Source organism: Barbus barbus, assembly GCF_936440315.1.
Source record: "Barbus barbus genome assembly, chromosome: 11".
NCBI lineage: Eukaryota > Metazoa > Chordata > Actinopteri > Cypriniformes > Cyprinidae > Barbus > Barbus barbus.
Genome location: NC_136739.1, coordinates 27818078 through 27840286, shown reverse-complemented (window position 1 = coordinate 27840286; position 22209 = coordinate 27818078). Strand labels below are relative to the sequence as shown.

The 22209-nt window shown below is 36.8% G+C and overlaps 2 protein-coding genes and 1 long non-coding RNA gene across 7 annotated transcripts in view; all 3 read right to left on the bottom strand.

Moving 5' to 3' along the window:
• Nucleotides 1-887: 887 nt before the first annotated feature.
• LOC306877005 (secreted frizzled-related protein 3-like) lies at nt 888-14821 on the bottom strand. Of its 4 annotated transcripts, none has more exons than XM_079428511.1 (8): nt 13307-14081; nt 12431-12469; nt 12257-12313; nt 11985-12050; nt 11614-11818; nt 11478-11541; nt 10570-10689; nt 888-1611 (listed from the first exon to the last, which is right to left on the bottom strand). In XM_079428511.1, exons 1-7 carry the CDS (start codon nt 13761-13763, stop codon nt 10615-10617), a joined length of 963 nt encoding a protein of 320 aa, XP_079284637.1. In that variant the 5' UTR covers nt 13764-14081; the 3' UTR covers nt 888-1611; nt 10570-10614. The 4 variants fall into 4 exon arrangements, with proteins under 4 accessions (XP_079284637.1, XP_079284640.1, XP_079284638.1 ...); XM_079428514.1 differs by lacking the exon at nt 888-1611 and adding an exon at nt 14699-14821 and having other exon boundaries at nt 9697-10689; nt 13307-14066; XM_079428512.1 differs by lacking the exon at nt 888-1611 and adding an exon at nt 14699-14807 and having other exon boundaries at nt 9697-10689; nt 13307-13748.
• On the bottom strand, nt 4015-7956 carry LOC306876688. Its single transcript, XR_013784846.1, has 3 exons — nt 7852-7956; nt 7289-7364; nt 4015-5169 (listed from the first exon to the last, which is right to left on the bottom strand). It is a non-coding gene; the product is annotated as an uncharacterized lncRNA (long non-coding RNA).
• A 3046-nt stretch (nt 14822-17867) lies between the features above and the next one.
• nckap1 (NCK-associated protein 1) overlaps nt 17868-22209 on the bottom strand; it is a 47175-nt gene continuing 42833 nt past the window's right edge. For both annotated transcript variants that reach the window (XM_079429151.1, XM_079429152.1), the window contains exons 27-30: nt 21487-21603; nt 21245-21354; nt 20989-21078; nt 17868-18822 (exon numbers count right to left, since the gene is read on the bottom strand). In XM_079429151.1, coding sequence (XP_079285277.1) covers nt 18706-18822; nt 20989-21078; nt 21245-21354; nt 21487-21603 — 434 coding nt within the window. In that variant the 3' untranslated portion in view covers nt 17868-18705. The remainder of the gene's footprint in view (nt 18823-20988; nt 21079-21244; nt 21355-21486; nt 21604-22209) is intronic.

Sequence of the window (22209 nt, the reverse complement as noted above, 5' to 3'; positions counted from 1 at the left end):
TCAGCTACCAAAAAGAGTGTGGTCCTTTCAGCTTTGCGTATAACATTTAAATATCTCATGAAATGGCTTGACATCCAGTTTAATTTCCCATGTTGAAGAAACAGTTCACCCAGAAATGAACATTTGCTGAAAATTTCCTTACCCTCAAGACCATCCAAGATGTAGATGAGATGAGAACAGATTTGGAGAAATGTAGCATTACATCACTTGCTCACCAATGGATCCTCTGCAGTGAATGGGTGCCGTCAGAATGAGAGTCCAAAAACTGATAAATACATCAAAATAATCCACACCATTCCAGTCCATCGATTAACATCTTGTGAAACAAAAGCTGTATGTTTGTAAGAAACAAAGTCATGTACATCTTGGATGGCCTGGGTGTACATTTTCAGCCTTTTTTTCATTTTTGGGTGAACTGTTTCTTTAACATGGGAAAGAAAACTGGATGTCAAAGGATGTATTAAAGAGAGGGACTCCCAAAACGCGTTAAATATAAAATAAGAGGTTCCTTCCCTGTAAAATTCCAAATTATGTATAAGCATAACTGTGGCCTTGTTTAGAATGGTTTTTGTTAAGTGACTCATTCCCTTTGCGTGCAAAACTTAAGTAGCATTGGAATATCTTTTTTCCCTGTTAACACGTACTGACGAAGCAGAAACCCAAAGAAAACGTCATATCAAGGAGCAGTTGAAAAGTGCACTCTGTACTTTTTTCCTTATTAAAAAAGTTTTACACATAAATACATAACACTACTGACAAATATTATTATAGATAAGATTACTCAAATGAGATATGACTCCAGAATGATGTATCATAGGGTATAATAATTATAATAATAATAATAATTCAGCTTTAAAGAATGACTAAATGAACTAAAGGGTATATTTGTCAATCATTTAATTTGGTTTAATGTAGAATAAAAATATTTATTGAGTTAGTATGGCAGTAATTAATTCCAGCATTGACAAAAACAGATTAAATGGGGAAAAAGATCATTAATATGAATGACTATGGCCTTGAAATATTATCAGCATGTAATTGCAACTTGGCCTGCACTGCACACCTCAAATTTGAAACATTTCCCAGATTTTTCACACACATTTCAACATGTGTTTCTGATCACCAGTCGTATTCATGAACGCAGACCCTACGGTGTGACAGGAAATGTCTAAAAAGGGAAAAAGAGTCCCAAAAGGACAGTTCCTCTTGTCAGCAGTTCTTTATGCTGTGAATTATGGAGGTCAGTAAGTCTTTGATACTTTCTCAGTGTTCAGGTGCGCAGGGAGGTCCTCATTGTCTCATTGTCAGCGGTTCTAGATAGCCATATATTAGATAGCCATATATAAGACATATATTATATACTGTAGTGGAGATGCCATTCTTTCCCTTCTCATGCATAATGGATGTCAAACCAATCCGGTGATGGTGCGTAAGCTGATTTTAAATGGAGAAACTGTAGTTAGGCCTCACTGAAGTGCTCCTCTGGTAGTCATTACAGGTCTGTTTTGTGAAGTCAGTGATATGTTTTGGGGAAGCCGGCCATCGGTTTGATGCAGGGCCAGATGCTGAATGAGCAAAGACGTGCCCTCCTCCACTCCTCCTCCGGCAGCTCTAGAGAAACGGAAAAAGGAGATTTACATTGCCGCTATGTTGTTTGATGGCTCCCACATGTCGCATAAATTCAACAAGTTAAAATATGAGAGCTGCAGGATGGACTGATTGTGAGGGCATTTCATTAGCCCCGGTTACGGTGGCTCTTACTATTAGATCCACAGGCCGAGACAGGCTGGTCAATTTATGTCGCAATAAATAATCCATTTCATGTTCATTCTCCCATAAACCCCCTGCCTGTGATTACGCTGACCCTTCACGTGCATAAATTTGTCGCAGAGTAATTTTTCTTCGTCCAACAACATCCGTTGGAACTGTCAGCATGACATAACATGTTCAGCACTCACTGGATGGATGGCCCAAAGCAGCGGCTCTGTTCACAGGTCTGTTCTGATCATGGACAGCAGGGGAAAGAAGAGCAAAATACAACTAATCATATCATTATATCTTTTGTTGTCGATGTAAAATGTGGTGCATCCAAATCAAACTCTATCACTTTGACAGGTGGTTTTTACACTGTAAAAACTGAGAAAACTCAAAAATCTGCTGAAGCTGGTTGCCTTAAAATTTTAAGTTGGCTCAACTTTTTTTTTCACAGGGTATCATTGAAAACCATGAACAAAGCTATGCAAGGTAAAATCATACAATAAACATGCTGATAATAAAAGGAGCTATTTTGAAGAACATTGATAACCAAACAGTTTTGAGTCCCACTGACTTCAATAGTATTTTTTTCTTCCATATTATGGATGTCAGTAGTACATGAATGGTTACAAATTATTTAAAACTTCAAATTAATGTAATAATATAAATAATATTAATTGTTGTAATAAATAATGAGCTATGAGTTACTGTAATAGGGAGAAATATTCTTAATATTAGCAATTAAATATTGCTAATAATACAATAAAATTTGTAAAGTTGTACATTTTCTTTGTCAATTTTTATTATTTATTTTTTTAATTCATTTAGTTATAAATTAGTTTATTTTAGTACTTCAATTTAAATTTTGTGGACACTAAACATGCTCTTTATTATTGCAGTCTGTACCTGTAACGGTGGACGTGGGGTCAACAGCTGTTATTGCAATAGCTCTCTGGAGCAGGTTGTTTACAAAGAGTAACTCTGTATGACTCTATTACTGTAGATTACTGTAATGCTGGGCCCAGTACTGAGCCACGGCATTGAGAACCACAAACAGACTCTCTCTCTTTCCCTGACACCAGGAATGCTTCACAAAACAAACTGCAATAGCATGCTAGTTTGGACTGGCTCCAGGTTTGCTCTCTATCCAGTGACCATAATGACAAAGCAAAAACCGGATTTATCACAACTTTGCAAATTTATTAAAAAGTCTTTATATCCTTTGCTTTGACACTTGAAATTTAGATCAGGAACATTCCAGATTCACTGGATCATCTTTGAGGTGTTTCTATACTCCGACTGGAGTTAACCTGTGGCAAATTCAGTTGATTGGACATGATTTGGAAAGGCGCACATGCCTGTCTATATAAAGTTTAACCGCTGAAATGGATGTCAGAGCAAAAACTAAGCCAAGAGCTCAAAGGAATGGCCTGCAGAGCTGAGAGACAGGATTGTGTTGAGACAGATCTGGGGAAGGTTCACAGGAGCATTTGGCCTCCATAATCCTTAATGGATGAAGTTTGAAACAATCAGGACTCTTCCTAGATCTAGCCTCCTGGCCAAACTGAGCAACTGAAGGAGAAGGGTCTTGGTTAGAGGGGTGATCAAGACACTGATGGTCACTCTGTTTAAGCTCCATGATCTTATATGGAGATGGGAGAAATTTACAGAAGGACAAACATCATTGTAACACTCCACCAATCTGGGCTTGATGGCAAAGTGACCAAACTCAAGCTTCTCCTCAGTAGAGATACATGAAACCCTGATTGGAGTTTACAAAAATACACCCAAATAACCAGATTCTCAGATTCTCTGGTCTGATGAACCTCAATTCCTTATTCATGTCTGAGGGAAACCAAGCACCGCTTATCACCTGCATAATACCATCCCAACGGTGAAGCATGCACTGTAAAAAATTAAAAATTTGCCCAACTCAAAATTTTCTAGTGACTGGTAACATTTAAAATTTTCCATTGGCCCAATTTTTAAACATTGAAATTCGGCAAATTGATTTTTTTCACTTATGTCAACAGTCAGTTGACATTGGCTCAATGAGAAATAATGTGTTGAGCCAAATGGAAAAACATTAAATCTACCAAAGCATGTTATTGGCCCAATTGAATATTTTAAATAGTACCAGTATACTTTTTTGGTTTTGCCTAATTTAAAAATGTCCATTGGCCAATTTATATAGCTAAAGCAACTTTACTGAATTGCTTATTCCCCATTGTCCCAAATGAAAAAAAAAAAAATGCATTAAATGATACTAAACACTGCCACATTTTAATACTTTTAATTAAATCTACAACACAATATTGGGCAAAATACCTTAAAATGACAAACATATTAACATTTAACACAATATAGCCATACATAAAATCATACATTAATTCTTACAAGATAAACAAAGATTAAGAATTGCATCTTATAAATTAAAACGCTTACAAACATGTGCAAAAACACCATAAAAGGTCATTTGTCTGGGGTTACTTCAACCAGCAGTTAGTGCAACGTCACCTGAGCTCATGAAACCGCATCTTAACTGTTTAAACACATGTACATTCACATAAAAAAAACACACACACACCAAATTTACATAATGGCGTGGTTATTTTACCCAGTTTAGAGTAATTTTACAAATTCTACCACTCTCACAATTTACACATATTTACTAACATTCTCACTTTAAGCTCATGAAACCACATCTTACTTCACATATTAAACATGTTTTTACAAATGTTTACAGAGATGCAAAAAACAAAAATAAAGAAAAATGAGCTCTTGAAACTGCATCCAACACTTTACAAAAGTGAAAAAAGGTAATCTTAACTCACAAAGTTTTAACTAATTAAAATATTAAACATGTAAACATTTATAAATGTAAGGTACAAAAACACACGGGGCTCATATTTGAGCTCATGAAACGGCAAGTGTCAAAACAGCATAAATTTAAGTTAACTGGGGAGGTAACGTCATCTATTCTTCAGTGTAGTTTCACTTGAATTGAACCATTCTCAGAAGCAGTACTTTTAGCTTGTAAAACTGCATCTTACACTACCAAAAAAAAATCTTGTAAGAGGTACTTTGAGCTTACTTCTCCCCTAAGGGTTTCATCACCTAGATTCCCAATAATTTGGACCTAAGAGCTTGAACTTTTTTGCTGCACTCAGTGCCAAGGTTTAAAAACACCTTCTGAATCAACTCAAAATTGTATTTTAAGTCCTTGTTGTACTCCATATTGAATGCATACACCAATCCAAAGAGTACAATGAATGAATTTACAAAGTCTCCCAAGTTGTCAAATACCACCTCCTCTTCCAGCACAACGGAGACATCCTGAGTACTTGACTGGGCTCTTGAGGTGGGCTCTTCCATCTTCATTTCAGTTGTGTGGTTCTCCAATGGCTCTGTACTCTGTATAAAAACAACAACAACATAGCAATGTCAATATTAAGTCTACATATAACAAATAAATCCAGAACAATATACAACATCATTACAACCCATATTCTCAATGTTTGATAAAATATGAATAAGTTACTTTAGGATCATTTTACTTTGTTGGCTACTTTGGTTGTTTAGTTTGTTTCATATCCTGTTACAGAGACTGAAGAAAAGCAAGAAAAGTATTTTTTGCAGTGCACAGCCAACAACACAGAGTGAAAAAAACAACATGATTCCATGCATTTCCAAAGTAGAGTAAAGAATATATATTTAAAAAAAAAAAAAAAATTAGCTGATTGCGCTCTGTAGTCTCCACAGAGTGTGATCTGAACCCTAAACACGTTTTGTCAAAAAAAGACTTGGGAGTTATCTGCATTTGCTATTAAACACTTACTGTGTGTGTGTGTGTGTGTGTGTGTGTGTGTGTATATATACACTTTCAATTAACTTCAATTTTGTAAATTACCTGTATTCGAGTTATCGGATTTGCAAATGAACTCTTCATTTCAAAAAGACCTTTTAAAATAGCATTTCTTCAATCTATGTGGGAATGTGGGTACTTCAAAATGAAGCCACATAGATTTTCAGGTCTAAACAGTATTTTGAAACTGTTAAAACCATACATATATATATAGACGCCCCATTGGACCGCCCTAAGCACGTAGATGGATGCCATATATATAAATATATAATCTGTGTATGTGCTACGATGTAACGGTCATATTCAGAAAGCAATGAAACCGAAACCGAAACCAAATTGCGTTGTTATCCTATATACAGTTGTGCTCAAATTTACACACCCCTTGCAGAATATGCTAAATGTTAATAATTTTGACAAAATAAAAGGGATCATAGAAATTGTATGTTATTGTTTATTTAATGTTGTCCCGAATAAGCTATTTCACATGACAGATGTTTCTATATACTCCACAATACAAAATAATAAATGAATTCATAAAAATTACCCTATTAAAAAGTTTACATACCCTTGAATCTTAATAATCTGTGTTGTTTGCTGTATGATCCACGACTGTTGTTCTGTTTTGTGATGGTTGTTCACGAGTTCCTCATTGGTCCTGAGCAGTTCAACTGCCTGCTGTTCTTCAGAAAAATCCTCCAGCTCCTGCTCATTATTTGGTTTTTCCGGTGTCTTCTGCATATTTGAACCCTTTCCAACAGGGATTGTACAATTTTGAGATCCATCTTTTCACATTGAAGATAATTGAGGGACTCATAGACAGCAATTACAAAAGGTGTAAACATTTACTGATGCTCCAGAAGGCAACACAATGCATTAAGAGCTGGGTAGTGTAAAATTTTGAACAGGATGATGTGTTAATTTTTCTTATTTTGTCTAAAGATCATATTTTTTTCATTTGGTACTGCACTGAAGAAGTTACATAAATAATTAAACGTTACTCAGAAAATGAAATAAGTACAATTCATCCAATTCAAAAAATTTACACCCCCCAGCTCTTAATGCATTGTGTTGCCTTCTTGAGCAGTGAATGTTTTCACCTTATATATAATAGTTATGTATGAGTCCCCCAGTTGTCATCAGTGTAAAAAGACGGATCTCAAAATCATACAGTCACTGTTGAAAAGGGTTCAAATATAAAAAAGGAGCTGGAGGATTTTTCTGAAGAACAGCAGGCAGTTGAACTGCTTGGGATCAATGAGGGACTAATGAACAACTATCACAAAATATAAAACAGTCGCAAATAATCCAGGAAACAACAGATTATTAAGATTCAAGGGTATGTAAACTTTTGAACTGGGACTTTTTTCATAAATTCAGTTATTATTTTGTCTTTTGGAAAATATATAAACATCTGTTATGTGAAATAGCTTATTCGTGACAGTATTAATTAAACAATAACATGCAAATTTTCTTCATCCCTCTTATTTTGATAAAGTTATTACCATTTTGCATATTCTGCAAGGGGCATGTACATTTATAAATTTAAGCGCCAATTTCAAAGGCTCAGCAGACCAGCAATGCGTCTAGGCTAATCACATTTACAAGCTAATAGTATTTGACACTAATGTAGAATAAACATATATTCAATAAGAATTCGTTAATACTCACTGTTCAAGTCGTACGTTAGTGTTCTTCACTAAATGGTGCCTCGCGTGTTCATGCAGGCCTAGCAATGGTGGGTTCACTGAGGGGAAAAACATTTATATTTATAGCAGAAACGTATTCATTGTGTCTCATACATTTAATATCGTTATTATACAGTGACATAAAATAATTTAGTTAAATAAATAGTAAATAGTAACTAGTAACCGAGGGATCAGCATGGGCTAAATTGAGTTATAAACGCCAACACGACACCAGTAAGTTAACTTAAAGATGTGAATTCACTGTTACATTATTCTGCGAAATAAACACCATTAAAGGCGTGAATTCACACTTAATCTGCAAAAAATACAATGTAATACACGTAAAATGTACCGTGTCCTCAAGTATAAACCTGGATAATTCGGAAAACCTGGCAATTCATTTAGCGAATAACTTAACGTTAACGTAACTTACTTGTCTGAGGCGGTAATGTAATGCCCATGGTTTACGTTTTTTTTGTCGAAATTACTGACAGTTGCACTCTATTTAACCTAAAGAGGACTTAATAAATACAGTTCAGTACTCACCGTAACTTTATAGATGAAAATCCGTCTGGAAATGATGTTTCGTTTGTCGCTCCTAAGCATCTCTCGCTCTCCCGCACACAGGAATTTTAATCCAGTACGATTCTCTCATGCGCATGCGCACACTCGTTTTTGCTGCAAGGCTTGTTGGGCCAAAACAGATTTTTCACTTATGCTTGATAAATTGGCTGAAAACAATTTAATATGTTCGGTAAATATATATTTTTAACTTTAACTTCAGACCTTTAGCTAAAATTAACACAATGTATTTTTTTGTTTTGGGGTAATTTTTGGGAAGCAATTTGTTGAGCCAATGTTTATTTGTCAGTTTCCCCAATTTTTGTAAATGTAAATTTTTTACAGTGTGGTGGCGGCGGCATCATGCAATGGGGGTGTTTTTCAGCGGCAGGGACTGGGGAAGTGATCAGAGAAGACGGAAAGCTGAATGCAGCTAAATACAGAGATATCATTAATGAAAACATGGTTCAGAGTGCACAGAACCATACTGGGCTAAAAGTTCACCTTCCAACATGACAATCACCCTACACACCCTACACACCTACAGCCAAGACAATGCAGGAGTGGCTTAGGGACGACTCTATGAATATCCTCGAGTGGCCCAGCCAGAGCTGGGAATTGGAACCAATCAGACATCTTTGGAGAAACCTATAAATGGCTGTCCACCAATGGTCCCCAGCCAACCTGACAGATCTTGAGATGATCTAAAGAGAAGAATGGCAAAAAAAAAAAAAACATATGCAGATGTGCAAAGGTTGTTGCATCATACCCAAAAAGACCTGAGGCTTTAATTGTTGCCAAAGTGCTTTAACTAAGTTTTGAGTTAAGGGCATGAAGACTTGTGCAATGTCATTTTTCAGTGTTTCCTTTTTAATAAATTTGTAAAGTTGTGATAAATCTGGTTTTTGCTTTTTCATTATGGTGAGTGGAGTGTAGATTTATGTGTAAAAAAAAGTAATTTAAAGCAGTTTAACATAACGCAACATAACAAAATATGAACAAAATGAAGGGTATGAACACTTTCTATAGGCACTGTACATATTTCATATGGTCAGTTTTGACTTGATACTTGAAAACATGATATCCTTACTTAGTATTTTTGTCTTGTGTTCTCATAATTTTTTTTTTTTATATTCTTAAATCAAAATACATTTTCTTGAGAAGCAAAATGGCTTAACATATCAAGTCTTGTTTATTGAAAAATGTATCAAAATTATGTGAATATATGCCTAAAACACACACACACACACACAAAACCTGCCAATTTCAAGAACAATCTACTTAATTTAATGGGAAAACAAGATTAGTTTCTTGTTTTAAGGAAAAAAAATATTTTTATAAATATTTCAAAGACGAGACTTAAAGGAATAGTTCACACAAAAATTTAAATTTGCTAAAAATTACTCACCCTCAGGTCATCCAAGATATAGATGAGTTTATGTCTTCATTGCAATAGATTTGGAGAAATGTAGCATTACATCACTTCTTCACCAATGGAACATTGAATGGGTGCCGTCAGAATCAGACACACAGCTTGTCACTTCACAAGACTTTAATGGAGGACTGGAGTCATGTGGATTATTGTGATGTTTTTATCAGCTGTTTGGACTCTCGTTCTGACGGCACCCATTCACTGCAGAGAATCCATTGGTGAGCGTGTGATGTAATGCTACATTTCTCCAAATCTGTTCTGATTAAGAAACAAACTCATCCACATTTTGAATGGCCTGAGGGTGAGTAAACGATATATCTTAAATAATTTTGCTTCTCAAATAAATGTATCCTGCTTTCAAGTAAGTGTAAATAAAAATAAATACGTCACACCGAGTTAAGATTAAACATCTTTACTTAAACCGAAAATACAGTGAAGAAATATTCTTGTTTGTCTTGGAAGACAAAATGTCTATTTGTGAAATTGATGTAATTAACAATGCATATATTAATGGTCATGTCTTCAGCTAGATGTAAACCGAGTTATAGACTGATAATGGACTCATGGTGGATTCAGAAGGATTATGTACAGTTTGTACAATAATAGCCATTTTAATTGCATGACACTTGCAAATGCAATGAGAATGACACTTAAGATCAAGCATATCTACGAGAGAACAGAAATACAGAAATTATCATGTAGAAAGCTTTTTTTCTTTTTTTAAATGAACATCATTCAGAAAGCCCAACAGCTTGTTTTCGTCGTCCACGATAATGTTACACTCCTAGTCTTGGATCATCTCGATGTCTCTGTGCTTCTGCCAAAGGATTCTCTCTCTCTCCCCCTGCGCTGTTCAGCGTTCTTCAGAAGAACGTTTAAACCTCCTGAGGGGAAAATCCAGCGCAGCTGTAGCTTGTGATGAGAGCGCGTTAGTTGCTTTTGTACGCAGAGAGCTCAATGGAGCGCTGCGTCATGTCAAAGCACACTGGCATCTCCGTGGCTCTCCACCTCAACGCCTCTAGAAAAATACTCCTCCCTCCCGTTCATTCCTTCTCTCTTTGATGGGCAAACGCTGCCCGACACTCGCCACCCTTTCCCAACAAGTATACACAGCAATGTCAAACCAACATTTTGTTTGTGCAAACGCAACATTTTGTTTATGAGAATATAACAACAATAAAACAAAGCAAACAACTAAAAAAACAGTCTCAGCCAAAAATGAAAAACAGGCAAACAAAAGTACAATAGTGCAATTTTTCAGTTTTTTTAACCTCCTCTCCTCCTTGGGCTTGTCCGTGTGGTTTTTCAGGGGACAGTTAGTGGCGGCTCCGTCTTGTGTTGCCCCTGCCTGAGTTTGCTCGGCTCTGCTCACGCAAAAGCTGGTCCCAGCGCTGGCACACAGAAAAACATTAGTCACTTCCCATTGCCCTCTGCATCAGGGGCCTCTTTCCATACGCTCATTCAAAGGCTCTACAGTCTTAGATTTAATGTCAGCAGGTCAAAGCCATACAACACACAAATGAATGACATTTTATTCCATGCCAAAGTTTGCAGAAGAGAAACATATATTCTTGTTATGCCTACAAAAAGTTTGGTATAAAACTGTTCATACTTTAAAAGAAAGACAAAGTTTGTAGAAGAAAAAACATTTCCTTACTAGATATGATGGCCTCAATAAATATTTATTGTATATGTGAATATATAAAAATATATTTACATACACACAAACACATATATGTCTATATAAGTATTTGGTGATTTAAAAATACATTAATGACAGTATTTTCAGTTATCTATAATATAAAAACTATGTTTGTTAGATTTGAGATGATAAAACTGTTCATATATATTTTTTTTTTAAAGAAAACCAAGTATTTGGAAAAAAAATGTTGTAGTTAAATATTAGGAATATTCTTCTACACTCTGCTGTGACACCTGTGTGAACTTCAGGAGAACTGACTTCATACTTCCATGAAAAATCACCTTAAGACCGGTTGATTAAAAGTCACTGAGCAAAACTGGCTCATAGAAGTATCATCAAGCTGCAGCTGCTCGAATTGATATTTTACCTCTAATGCAATGACATTTAGATATTTTAAGTAACATTTAGATATTTTAAGGCTAAAGAATCTAAATGCTTTCTGGGGCCATGGTAATGAAGTGAATGCTATTTTCATACCTTCACTTTCCGGCCCATTTTGTCTTTCCACTTCTGTGCAATGGATCCATCAATGAGCAGCAGTCTGTGGGAGAAATGATTAATGAGAACAGGAATATAATCCACAAATATTCTCATCACATAAATCAGGCCTTACCTGGACCTTTCCTCATTTTCATAACCCATGATGATATATTCCTCATTGGCTGCTAGCGGAGGACACAGACACCCAGAGTTATAATAAAGAGTGATTGTGTCTCGAGGGATGTTGACCAGAGAAGACTTCAGGACGTCTTTGACCTCCACGATGGCACTCAGGTCATGATTTCTAGTCTTGATCTCTTTCACTCTTGCCCGGATGACTGCAAAGAGAAACAATGAAAGCGTGCCCTGTTTTAAGCATTACAAATAGTACTTTGAGTTTTATGTGAACGTGTAAAGAAATACAAAGCAAACAAAAAGAGCAGTTTTGAGACTGTTGAGAACTTCATGCAAGGTAAATTGTAAAACACGACAATAGGACCTTACCATAATTGTAATTGTTCTTTGAATATGTCTTTTGACCAAGTCTCACAGACTTGCATTTGCACCGATCTAAAAAAAAAAAAAGGTATTTATGTTTAGAATTTTTAGGCTAAATCTGTAATGTTGTGCTTAAAGAAATATTTTTGTATTATCTAAACAGCAAAAATACACTATAAAGCACTTTGCTATGCCATTTTAAACACATTTGCACATTACTTATTATGCACACAAACAAAACATAAAAAACATAATAAAACTATTAATACTTAGCATACCATTAGCTCCTTTGCAGTTGGCATTATGTGAATCCATTGGGAAGTCTGGATTTCCTTCTGTACAAGAACCAGAACTCAGATTAATGTTCAAAATGGATTTCATATATTTCAGATATTTTCTCTTTAAAATTTGCAATACTTAATCATTCCCAAAGTAACATAACATTATCTCACCAGGGTTACATTTTGAAGGGTCTTGATAGTAAGGATTATCTTTAGGGAAGAAAAATTCAAGGATTATTTTAACAGAAATTCATTGATGATAATGATTGCAGGTATTAGAGAAAAAAATACTATATACATACTATAAATTATAACTAATATATATAAATATAGAGGGTGAATTCATGTAAAAGTAGCCACATTGGATACTGAGATGACGTCAAAAGTGTCCCAATAAGACTGTTTATTATAATATAATACAATATAATAATAATTAATCACTACTGTGTATAAATATAATATAAAATGGCACATTTTTGATACTGAGATTACCAAAAGTATTCCAGTCTACCTGAATTCATGCCATATAATAACAATAATGATGATGATAAAAATTATTGCACACTTTACATATAAACATATTACACACTATATACATAGACTACATTAAAATCTGTATCTATATTATAAGAAAATTTTGTATTAAATTTGCACAAATTGGGTCACTTTTTGACACTGATAAGACTGCCAAAAGTGCCCTAATAATACACCTTTCATTATAATATAATATAATGCCATAATTCATTACTACAGAGTATAAATATAATAAAATGGCCTACTTTTCGATACTGAGATTATCAAGTGTTCCAGTTTACCTGAATTCATGCCATATAATAATAATGATGATAAACATATTACACACTGTATGCAAAGACTACAATACAATCTGTATCTATATCATGAGCACATTTTTATAGGGTAAATTTGCACAAATTGGGTCACTTTTTGACACTGATATGACTGTCAAAAGAGTCCCAATTTACCTAAATTGTCACTTTTTATTATTAATAATAAATAGCAAAAATCAATGATAAATGCATGAATAACCTGGCCCCTCCGCCCTGACTATCGCCTCAGGTGAGATGCAGACTCCTCGGTCGTACACAGGCAGCTCCTCGCAGGCCAGACTCTCCGGCCACGTGTGGTTGTACTTCTTCATGACCGGCTCGCAGCCGCACTTGGCCCGCTCGCACACGGACTTGCAGGGCTTGATGGGGTCGTGCTGGAAGTCGATGGTGCATATGGGCGCGTACATGGCGCACAGGAAGAACAGCAGGTCCGGGCTGCACTGGGTACCCAAGAGCCCCTCGAACTGCTCGATGGCGAGCACGGCGTTGGCCTGCGTGCTGTGATGGAGGTGGTTGGGCATCTTGGTCATGTTCCACGGCATGGACCTGCACATGGGGATGCGGATGGACTCGCAGGACGCGGCCGCGGTGCCTCGGGGGATCTCCAGGAGACAGGCGATGACCAGGACGCAGATGAACATCTCGTCGGAAAACATGTTTTTGGTGATAAAAAAGATAATAAACAATTGAGAGACGAAGCTATATATAATTCACCAAGGGCATGCGGAGATCTTCTGGAGAGCTGGAGGCTCTTGCGCGTAAAAGCTTCCCAAAACAAAGTTCCTCAAACTAACTTCAGCATACTGAAGTATTGCACCAGATACACAGAGAACGAAAGCTCATATTTTTTTTAAAATCTCGCTGAAATGGAGGTGGGAAAAAAGGAATTCTCTCCTGGAAATGCTCGTCGGGTTCCTCACTTCAGGAGCGCGCTGGTGAACTGATCTCTCCTCCAGCTCCTGCCGACAGAAAGCGACTGGAATCAGCTGGAGGAGGAGGAATAAGAGGAGGTGGGCTGGGGACATAAAGCAGCCCACCTCCTCCTCCATCACTTCAGTCTCCTGTTGCGCCCTCAAACACAAGACTGTTGACTTACTGCCATAAAAGACTTCAAGACAAAAGCACTGTTTGAATAAGTAAAATAGAGTTGTGGACATAAGGAGGTGTTAATTTAAAGGCAGACCTCTAATCAACATCAGTCTGTGTTAATTAGGACACTACAATAATGTTAAACAAAATTAGAGAGGAGAAGGGTCACACTTTACATGTTCTTGAAGTGAATTGACAAAAGTAGCTAATGAACTGCATGTTTGGAGCTGAAATGTTTGCCAATTATGTAGGCAAAGCCTTAGCTTAAAATATGGAGAAATGTGTAGGCTATAGCCTACTATAAAATAGCATCTACATGAAAATATTAAGAGCGCAATTTTCATTAAAACGTTATACATACAAGATACAACTCTTTCGTGAAATCAAACTTGATCAGCTAAGGCTAATTTTGTGTCTTTAGCATAGCATTTATTTATGAGTAAAATAAGGTTTACGGTTAACATTCATTTCAGGTTTTACAATATATAAAGCATATAGTCACCTCAAACATGATTTTTGAAAAAAAAGAAAGAAAAAATGCTAGTCACTAGCAAGTTACTGAACAAAGACTACAACTACCATAGGATGTCAGGTTGTGTTCTTGACGAATCAGACATCCGTTTGTAGCCTTTATGTAGAAAATTGTTAGCATCTTACGTTTAGCGGCATTTGAGGAATGCAATTTATGTTATACAACAAAATGTGAAAGTCTCCTCAAGAAATGTTAACACCTTAATTTACTCATAAACCGAACAGCTGGCTAAAATTTCGGAGGGAACTCATGAGTCAAATCCTAATTCTCTTCTGGGGAGTAGAAGAGCAAATCTTTTCCATGGGTTCAATTATGCAGTTACACCTAGAGATGTTTTTTTATTTATTTTTGTTTGTTTCAGCAGCAATATAAAAAAAAAAATAGATTTTAACTACAGTACCTTGCGAAAATATTCATTTTTTCATGTTTTGTTACTGCCTTATGTTAAACCACTTTAAATTACTTTTCCCCCACATCAATCTTCACTCCATACTGACAAAGCAAAAACAGAATTGCTACAACTTCGTATATATATATATATATATATATATATATGGCGGGAGGAGCCAACGACAGACACAGTGGGTGTGGCGTCAAGCCTCAGAGAGGTTTTTATTAAACAATAAAAAGGGAAAATAAAGTGTCCAAGGGGAAAAGTATCCAAATAAACAGGGAACCTGGTGTCCTCGCTGTGCCGCGGGGCTAGTGAAGGAGGGTAGTGTTCGTCAGGGAAGGGTCCAGGGAAGGGGCGGAGTCCGGTGGCCGCACGCGCTCCCCTCTCGGGGCCGGGAGCGAGTGGCGGCGGCGTCTCTTGTGCGGCTTCGTCCATCTCCGGGGTTCCCGGCGCTTCTGGGGGATTCGGCGGCCCGGCATCCTGGCCCGTCAGCCGCCTAACGGGTGCGGCAGTCCTCCTCGACGCTCCCTTCCTGGACCCACGAGGACACCAGCGTGCATGCACGGGGAAGAGACCGGTCTCCCGAGGAGAGGCGCGCTTGGCGTTTAAACGGCGGCGGTGATGAGGCTCTATTCACATCAGGTGCGCCTCATCACACGCCGCCAGCCCTAGGTGTTCAGCGCCCCTCCTCTCTCACACACCCACTCCCGTCGGGAGCCTGGTGAAGGGCGGCGAATACGGGACGGGGTGGTGATGATGATGGACAGGGGGGAGGCAGCCGACTCGTCACAATATATATATATATAAACTGAAATAAGTACATTGCATAAGTATTCATACCTTTAACTAAATATTAAGCTGAAGCACCTTACAGTCTCAAGTCTTTTTTTGTTTGATGTGACAAGCTTTTCTCATCAGCATTTGGCAATTATCTGCTATTCTTCTCCTCGCCTCTCCACCTCTCAAGGTCTTTCAGGTTGGATGGGTGCAGATGCACATTTTCAGGTTTCTCCAGAAATATTTGACTGGGTTTAATCCCAGGCTGTGGCTGGGCCACTCAAGGACATTCACACAGTTGCCTTTGAGCCATTCTTGCTGTATGCTTAGGGTCACTGTCCTGTTGGAAGGGAAACCTTCTGCCTGCCTGAGGTTCTGAATGCTCTGGACTGGGTTTTCATTAAGGCTCTCTCTATATTTTGGTGCATTGAGCTTTTCTTCTACTCTGACGAGTCTCTCAGTCCCTGCCGCTGAAAAATAGCCCCACAGCATGAGGCTGCTACCTGCACACTTTACGTTTGGGATGGTACTCTGCAGGTGATGAGCAGTGCCTGCTTTCCTTCAAACATGAAGCTTGGAATTGAGGTTCATCAGATCAGAGAATCTTGTTTCTCAGAGTCTGAGGGTCCTTTAGGTGCTTCTTTGCAAATTCCAAGTGTGTTTTCATGTGTCTTCACTGAGGAGAGGATTGAGTTTGGCCACAACGCCATAAAGCCCAGATCGATGGAGTGTTGCAGTGATGTTCGTCCTTCTGTAGATTTCTCCCATCTCCACATATGATCATCGAGCTCAACTAGAGGGACCATCAGGTTCTTTGTCACCACTCTAACCAAAGCCCTTCTCCATCAATTGCTCAGTTTGGCCAGCTCTAAGAAGAATCCTGGTTATTTCAAGCTTCTATTAAGGGTAACAGAGACACTTAAATGAAGCAGAATTTTTTTCTTTCCCAGATGTGTGGCTTGACACAAACCTGTTTCTGAGCTCTACAAACTGTTTTTTTTTTTGTTTTTACCTCAGGGCTTGTTTTTTGCTCTGATATGCATTATCAGCTATTAGACCTTTTATGAAGACGTGTGTGCCTTTCCAAACCATACCCATTCAATTGAATTTGCCACAGGTTAACTTCACTCAAAGTCTAGTAACATCTACAAGCAATATGAATGCTCCGGAGCTAAATTGCAATGGTCCCAGATACGTGAATACTTATGCAATGGAATTAAGTTTTTTCTTTTTTTATAAATTTGCGAAGATGCTAAAAAAAAGTTTTTTGCTTTACCATTATGGTCTATGGAGTGTAGATTGATGTGTGTGTGTGTGTGTGTGGGGGGGTCATTTAAAGCAGTTTAACATAAGGCAGCAACATAAAACGTGAAAAAAATTAAGGGGTATGAATACGTTCACAAGGCACTGTACATGCCTAAAAGGGTCAGATACAACTTAAATGTGAAGCTAAAAACAGAGTGCAAACAAAAGGTCAAAACTAGTCCATAAAAGTAAATCTAGTCTTTTAAAAACATCTGCACAGTGTGCCCTTTGGCTTAGTTCATGTGAGAAGATTTAGATGAGCAGCCTCCGATCAAAGGAGTTCAGCAATGTTCCTGTCAGCTTGGACTAAAAACAGAATAATAAAATGCTGCATATAGAAGCCATTTTTCATATTCCCACATAATTGTGTCAAAAAAAAATAACACATGCAACCTGTTACAGGGTTCTCACAAATGAATTTTCCACGAAGTTGCAGGTGACATCTGGATTAGGACTTTTAATAAAAAATAATATTAAACATCATAAATTTAGAAGGCTTAAAAAAAAAAAAAAAAAATCATTTAGACAAATATGTGAACTGGTTTGACCGAATTATTAAAACTAATCGACTCGAAAATACAATTTACTTTTATTTTTCAGGTTTTTTATGACTATCAGAACTACTGTACATCACTAAACAGCATTAAAGTGGACCAGTCAAACTGCATTTGACCTGATGTTTATTCATGTTATGGAAGATACATTGTCATTTCCAAAAAATCCAAAACATATAAAACCGGTTAAGGGAGAGGAGGGGGAAAACAACTGATAAACATTCAATAAATATGTAAGAATGTTTATTGTAGCTCACAGACAGGTACAATGGAGTGTCAATGCCACAAGGCATCATGAAAGTTAGTTAAAAAATTATACTATGCTTTGTACAAACAACACTAGGTTGCTTTTATAACATGTAGTTATGCACAATTCTGCCGTTTCAATCCAAATGAGATGCTATTGTATCCATTAATTTGGCAATTATGTCAAAGGAACACAAAGTGTAATGAAAATCAATGCAAATTCACAGGGAGGGAGAGAGAGAGAAAAAGCACGCAATAACCCACACAGATTAGATCTAGAACAACATCAAAAAAGATTCACTGTTTCATAGAGGCATCTGTTATCGTAACAAGCAATTAGCATGATGTAGAGTTTTTAATAATTCACCCTTGCCCTCCCCCCATGTCCCAACACACACAATTAACTATTTAATGTGTTTGTTTCCATGTTTAACCATTGCAAAATAAAACACAAACCAAAAAAAAAAAAAAAAAAAATGGTCAAAATGATACTTAGTGTCACTAGTCCCTGGGATCAAACTTGATTATTGTAAGTGGTCAATAAACAAATCATTTTTTTCCCTCTTTATTCAGTGTCATAAAAGTTTTGATCCCATTAAAAGTCTTGAACTGGTAAGACTATAACATTGGAGAATCCTACAGAGGAATATGGAATGAGGGCTGAAGTATCCGCCCCTCGAGTGCTCTACGCACGGGAACTCTTACGCGGAAGACGACACAGACTGCTTGTACACAGCGTGGTAGGCGTTCCGGAGCAGGACGTACGGGAAGCAGGATTCCAAGAGGTCCATGGTGAGGAATGGTGATTCTTGAACGATCTAGACAAAAACAATCACATTCAGAATCAGAACAGATGTCAGGGTGATGGGTTTGGGAGGTCCGTGGGCTCATTCTGATAAAAACCCCTTCTCGCTTTCCATGGCGCTCTAATTCAACGCATCCTGCAGATTGCGCTTCAAAGAGTGAAAAATCCCAGGGACAAATCCCCCACAAGCCTTACAGATCAAAAGAGCTGTGTGACGCTCAAACACAAACAACAGAAACAGACCTTAGCACATTTCCCAGTCATCACATGGAACCAAACCATTCCACTCTGAGAACAATCACATTATTATTGCATTTGGTTCAAAGCAAGTTTATGAAAAAAAGACAGACAATTCTATCAATTCATGTTGTTTATGGGGAAATGGACTACTTATGCCATAAAGCATTGTGAAGTTATGACAAAACAATGACTTTAGTCACTACTAAATAATTTAATTTTACTGCAAAAAATTATATATATATATATATATATATATATATAGGAAAAACAAAAATGTGATTTTGTGAAATATTATTGCAATTTAAAATAACAGTTTTCTATTTTAATGTACTTCAAAATATAATTTATTCCTGTGAAGCAAAGCTGAATTTTCAGCATCATTACTTGAGTCTTCAGCGTCACATGATCCTTCAGAAATCATTCAGAATTAATATGCTGATTTATAATCAATGTTGGAAACAGTTGTGCTGTTTAATATTATTTGGGACCTGTGATACTTTTTTCAGGATTCTTTGATAAATAAAAAGTTAGAACAGTGTTTCTTCAAAATAGACATTTACATACACTACTATTCAAAAGTTTGGGGTCAGTCAATTTTTTCTCTCTTTTTTAAAATAAATAAATAAATACGTTTTTCAGCAAGGATGTTAAATGGATAAAAAGTGAAAGTTAAGACTTGTATTGTATGAAAATATTTCTATTTTGAATAAATGCTGTTCTTTTTCAATTTTTATTCATCAAAGAATTAAAGAAAAAAATTATCACAGGTTCCAAAAATATTATGCAGCACAACAGTTTCAAGACTGGTAACAAATCAGAATATTAGAATGATTTCTGAAGGATCACGTGACGCTGAAGACTGGAGTAATGGCTGGGGAAAATTCATCGCTGCGTCAAAGAAATAAATGATATTTTAAAGCACCTTAAAATAGGACACCAAAATGAGAAATTGTAATATTTCACAATATTACTGTTTTTTTCAGCATTTTTGATCAAATAAATACAACCTTGATGAGCATAAGAGACTCCGTTAAAAAAACAAATAAAATCTTACTGATCCCATACTTTTGGACGGCAGTGTATATATAAAGTCCCATGCTCATTATTTACACTGATCAAAAATACAGTAAAAACAATTATTATTTATATTGTGAAATATTTTTTATATATTTTAAAATTAGTGCTGTCAAACGATTAATCACATTTTTTTGTTTAGATAATGTGTGTGCTGTGTATATTTATTATGTATATATAAATAAAAACACATGCATGTATATATTTAAGAAAATATGTTGTTTATATATTAAATATATTTATATATAATATAAAATATAAGTATATAAATATATAAATGTATATGCATGTAAATATTTCCAAAATATATGCTGTATGTGAGAGTATGTATGTATGTATGTATGTGCATCTCCATAACTGAGGCAGACACGATACGCATCTCGATATGATTCACCCCTATTACGATCCGATTATGATTCGATTCAACACAATGCGATACAATGGGAAAAAATATGATCGCTTTTATTTCTTTGGTTCAGACAGACAGCAAATCATAAATTAACTTATGTGTCTTCTGACTTCTAATGCCTCGAGGCCTGTTTCATAAAACAAGTCAACATAATTTCTTTAGACTTAATTTTCACTTCTTAAATCACATCAGTTCTCTTTAATAGACTTTGTGACACTGTGATTTCCAATTTTCTTAAAAACAATTATAAAATTGGCAATTATTTGTTTTTGAAAATTTGAAACCACAGTTACTTTCACAGAAGTATATATCATATATAATTAAAAACCTCATATAAGTCTGTCTTGAATAATTAATCCATTATCATTAAAAACGGATGTCTACAGGGAATATGATTGCACACCGTTATGAAAGGCTCTGTCTTTTGTCTTGTAACGGAGGTGTGGATTCACTCACCATGTCCAGGAGCAGGTAAACAGACTCCCTGTTCCGTGTAGTGGTTTTATCCGTCTCCTGTCCAATCTTCAGCAGGCTGGAGGAGGCGAGCTGTGGGACAGAATTACAGAGTTTTATTAAGCTGCAAAGTCCCAGAGAGAGAGTTGCATAAATGGAGTGTTTATTGTTGACATGTTAGCGTAAATCGTTAAAGTATTGGAAACGAAAAAGCTTTAAGCCAGGATTTAGAACAATTACAGCTAATACGGTTACTTACGGCGAGGAACTCTTTGAGGCGATCCTCTATGCTGCCCTTGTGGATAGTGAACAGAGCAGCGGCAATCTGGTTTATCGCTTTAGCCAGACAGTGAATGTTGTTGCAGTGACCTTAAAAGATTTATAGAGAGTTAACACACACATGATAAATGCCACGCGCATTAAAACAGTTTAAACCGCACAGATGTAATCTGATTTCATTCGCAGCGGTTCAGCGCGAGTCTGAAATGTAAAAATTGGTACCTTCTATTGCAGGACTGTACTGTGACATCACGTTGCTGGCCAGGGTCGGCATGGAAACGGCCACGAAGACCATCAACAGGCAGGCGATCTTGTACTCCTCCTCAGGGCTTATATTTTCTGTTACAAACAGAGAATTGAGTTCATGAATGTTCCTTTAGGTAACTCCGAGAAATACTGATGTGCTGCCATTGTGAGATGGCAGGGAAATTGCAGCGATTGCATTTCTCTCACTGGACAGTGTCTGAAAATCTGCACGAAGAGCCAAGAAAAACGGCACTAATGTCCAAAAATTAACTCTTATTTATGTTATTAGCGCAACAGCATTTGGGAGTGATTCAATTAAGTCTAGTTTGAGTTGACTCGCTATTTAGATAGCAAACAGAAGACGTTTGGATTTAACCATCAGGGGAATAGAACAAAAACATCGGTGCTGGCCAAGAGGCCCTGGAGGGTCTGGGCTGCCCTGAGAAAATGAAAGCTGTTCACCGGAGAGCTTTGCTCAATTCTGGAGAACTGCTGTGTGGAATGAGGTATGTTTAAGTGCACAAGGCTCTGATTCCTCGAATGGGCTCGAATGCCGGATCTGGACAAATACATCTCCAAACAGCTGTGTGAGAGAAGCTACTCTGAAACTAGCTTCACAAACTACAGAGATGCACATCATTGAACAAGCATTGGGTACAAAAAGGTTACAAAATGTTAAGACTAGTGCAATACTCTGCA

What these genes read in the sequence shown, in the direction of transcription:
- LOC306877005 (XM_079428514.1), bottom strand. Translation starts at nt 13,763, where the DNA reads ATGTTTTCCGACGAGATGTTCATCTGCGTCCTGGTCATCGCCTGTCTC. An exon ending in CCCTTCAAAATGTAACCCTG is followed by an intron (nt 12,314 to 12,430) that starts GTGAGATAATGT and finishes GTTCTTGTACAG; the next exon opens with AAGGAAATCCAGACTTCCCA. An exon ending in GAAAATGAGGAAAGGTCCAG is followed by an intron (nt 11,542 to 11,613) that starts GTAAGGCCTGAT and finishes TTTCTCCCACAG; the next exon opens with ACTGCTGCTCATTGATGGAT.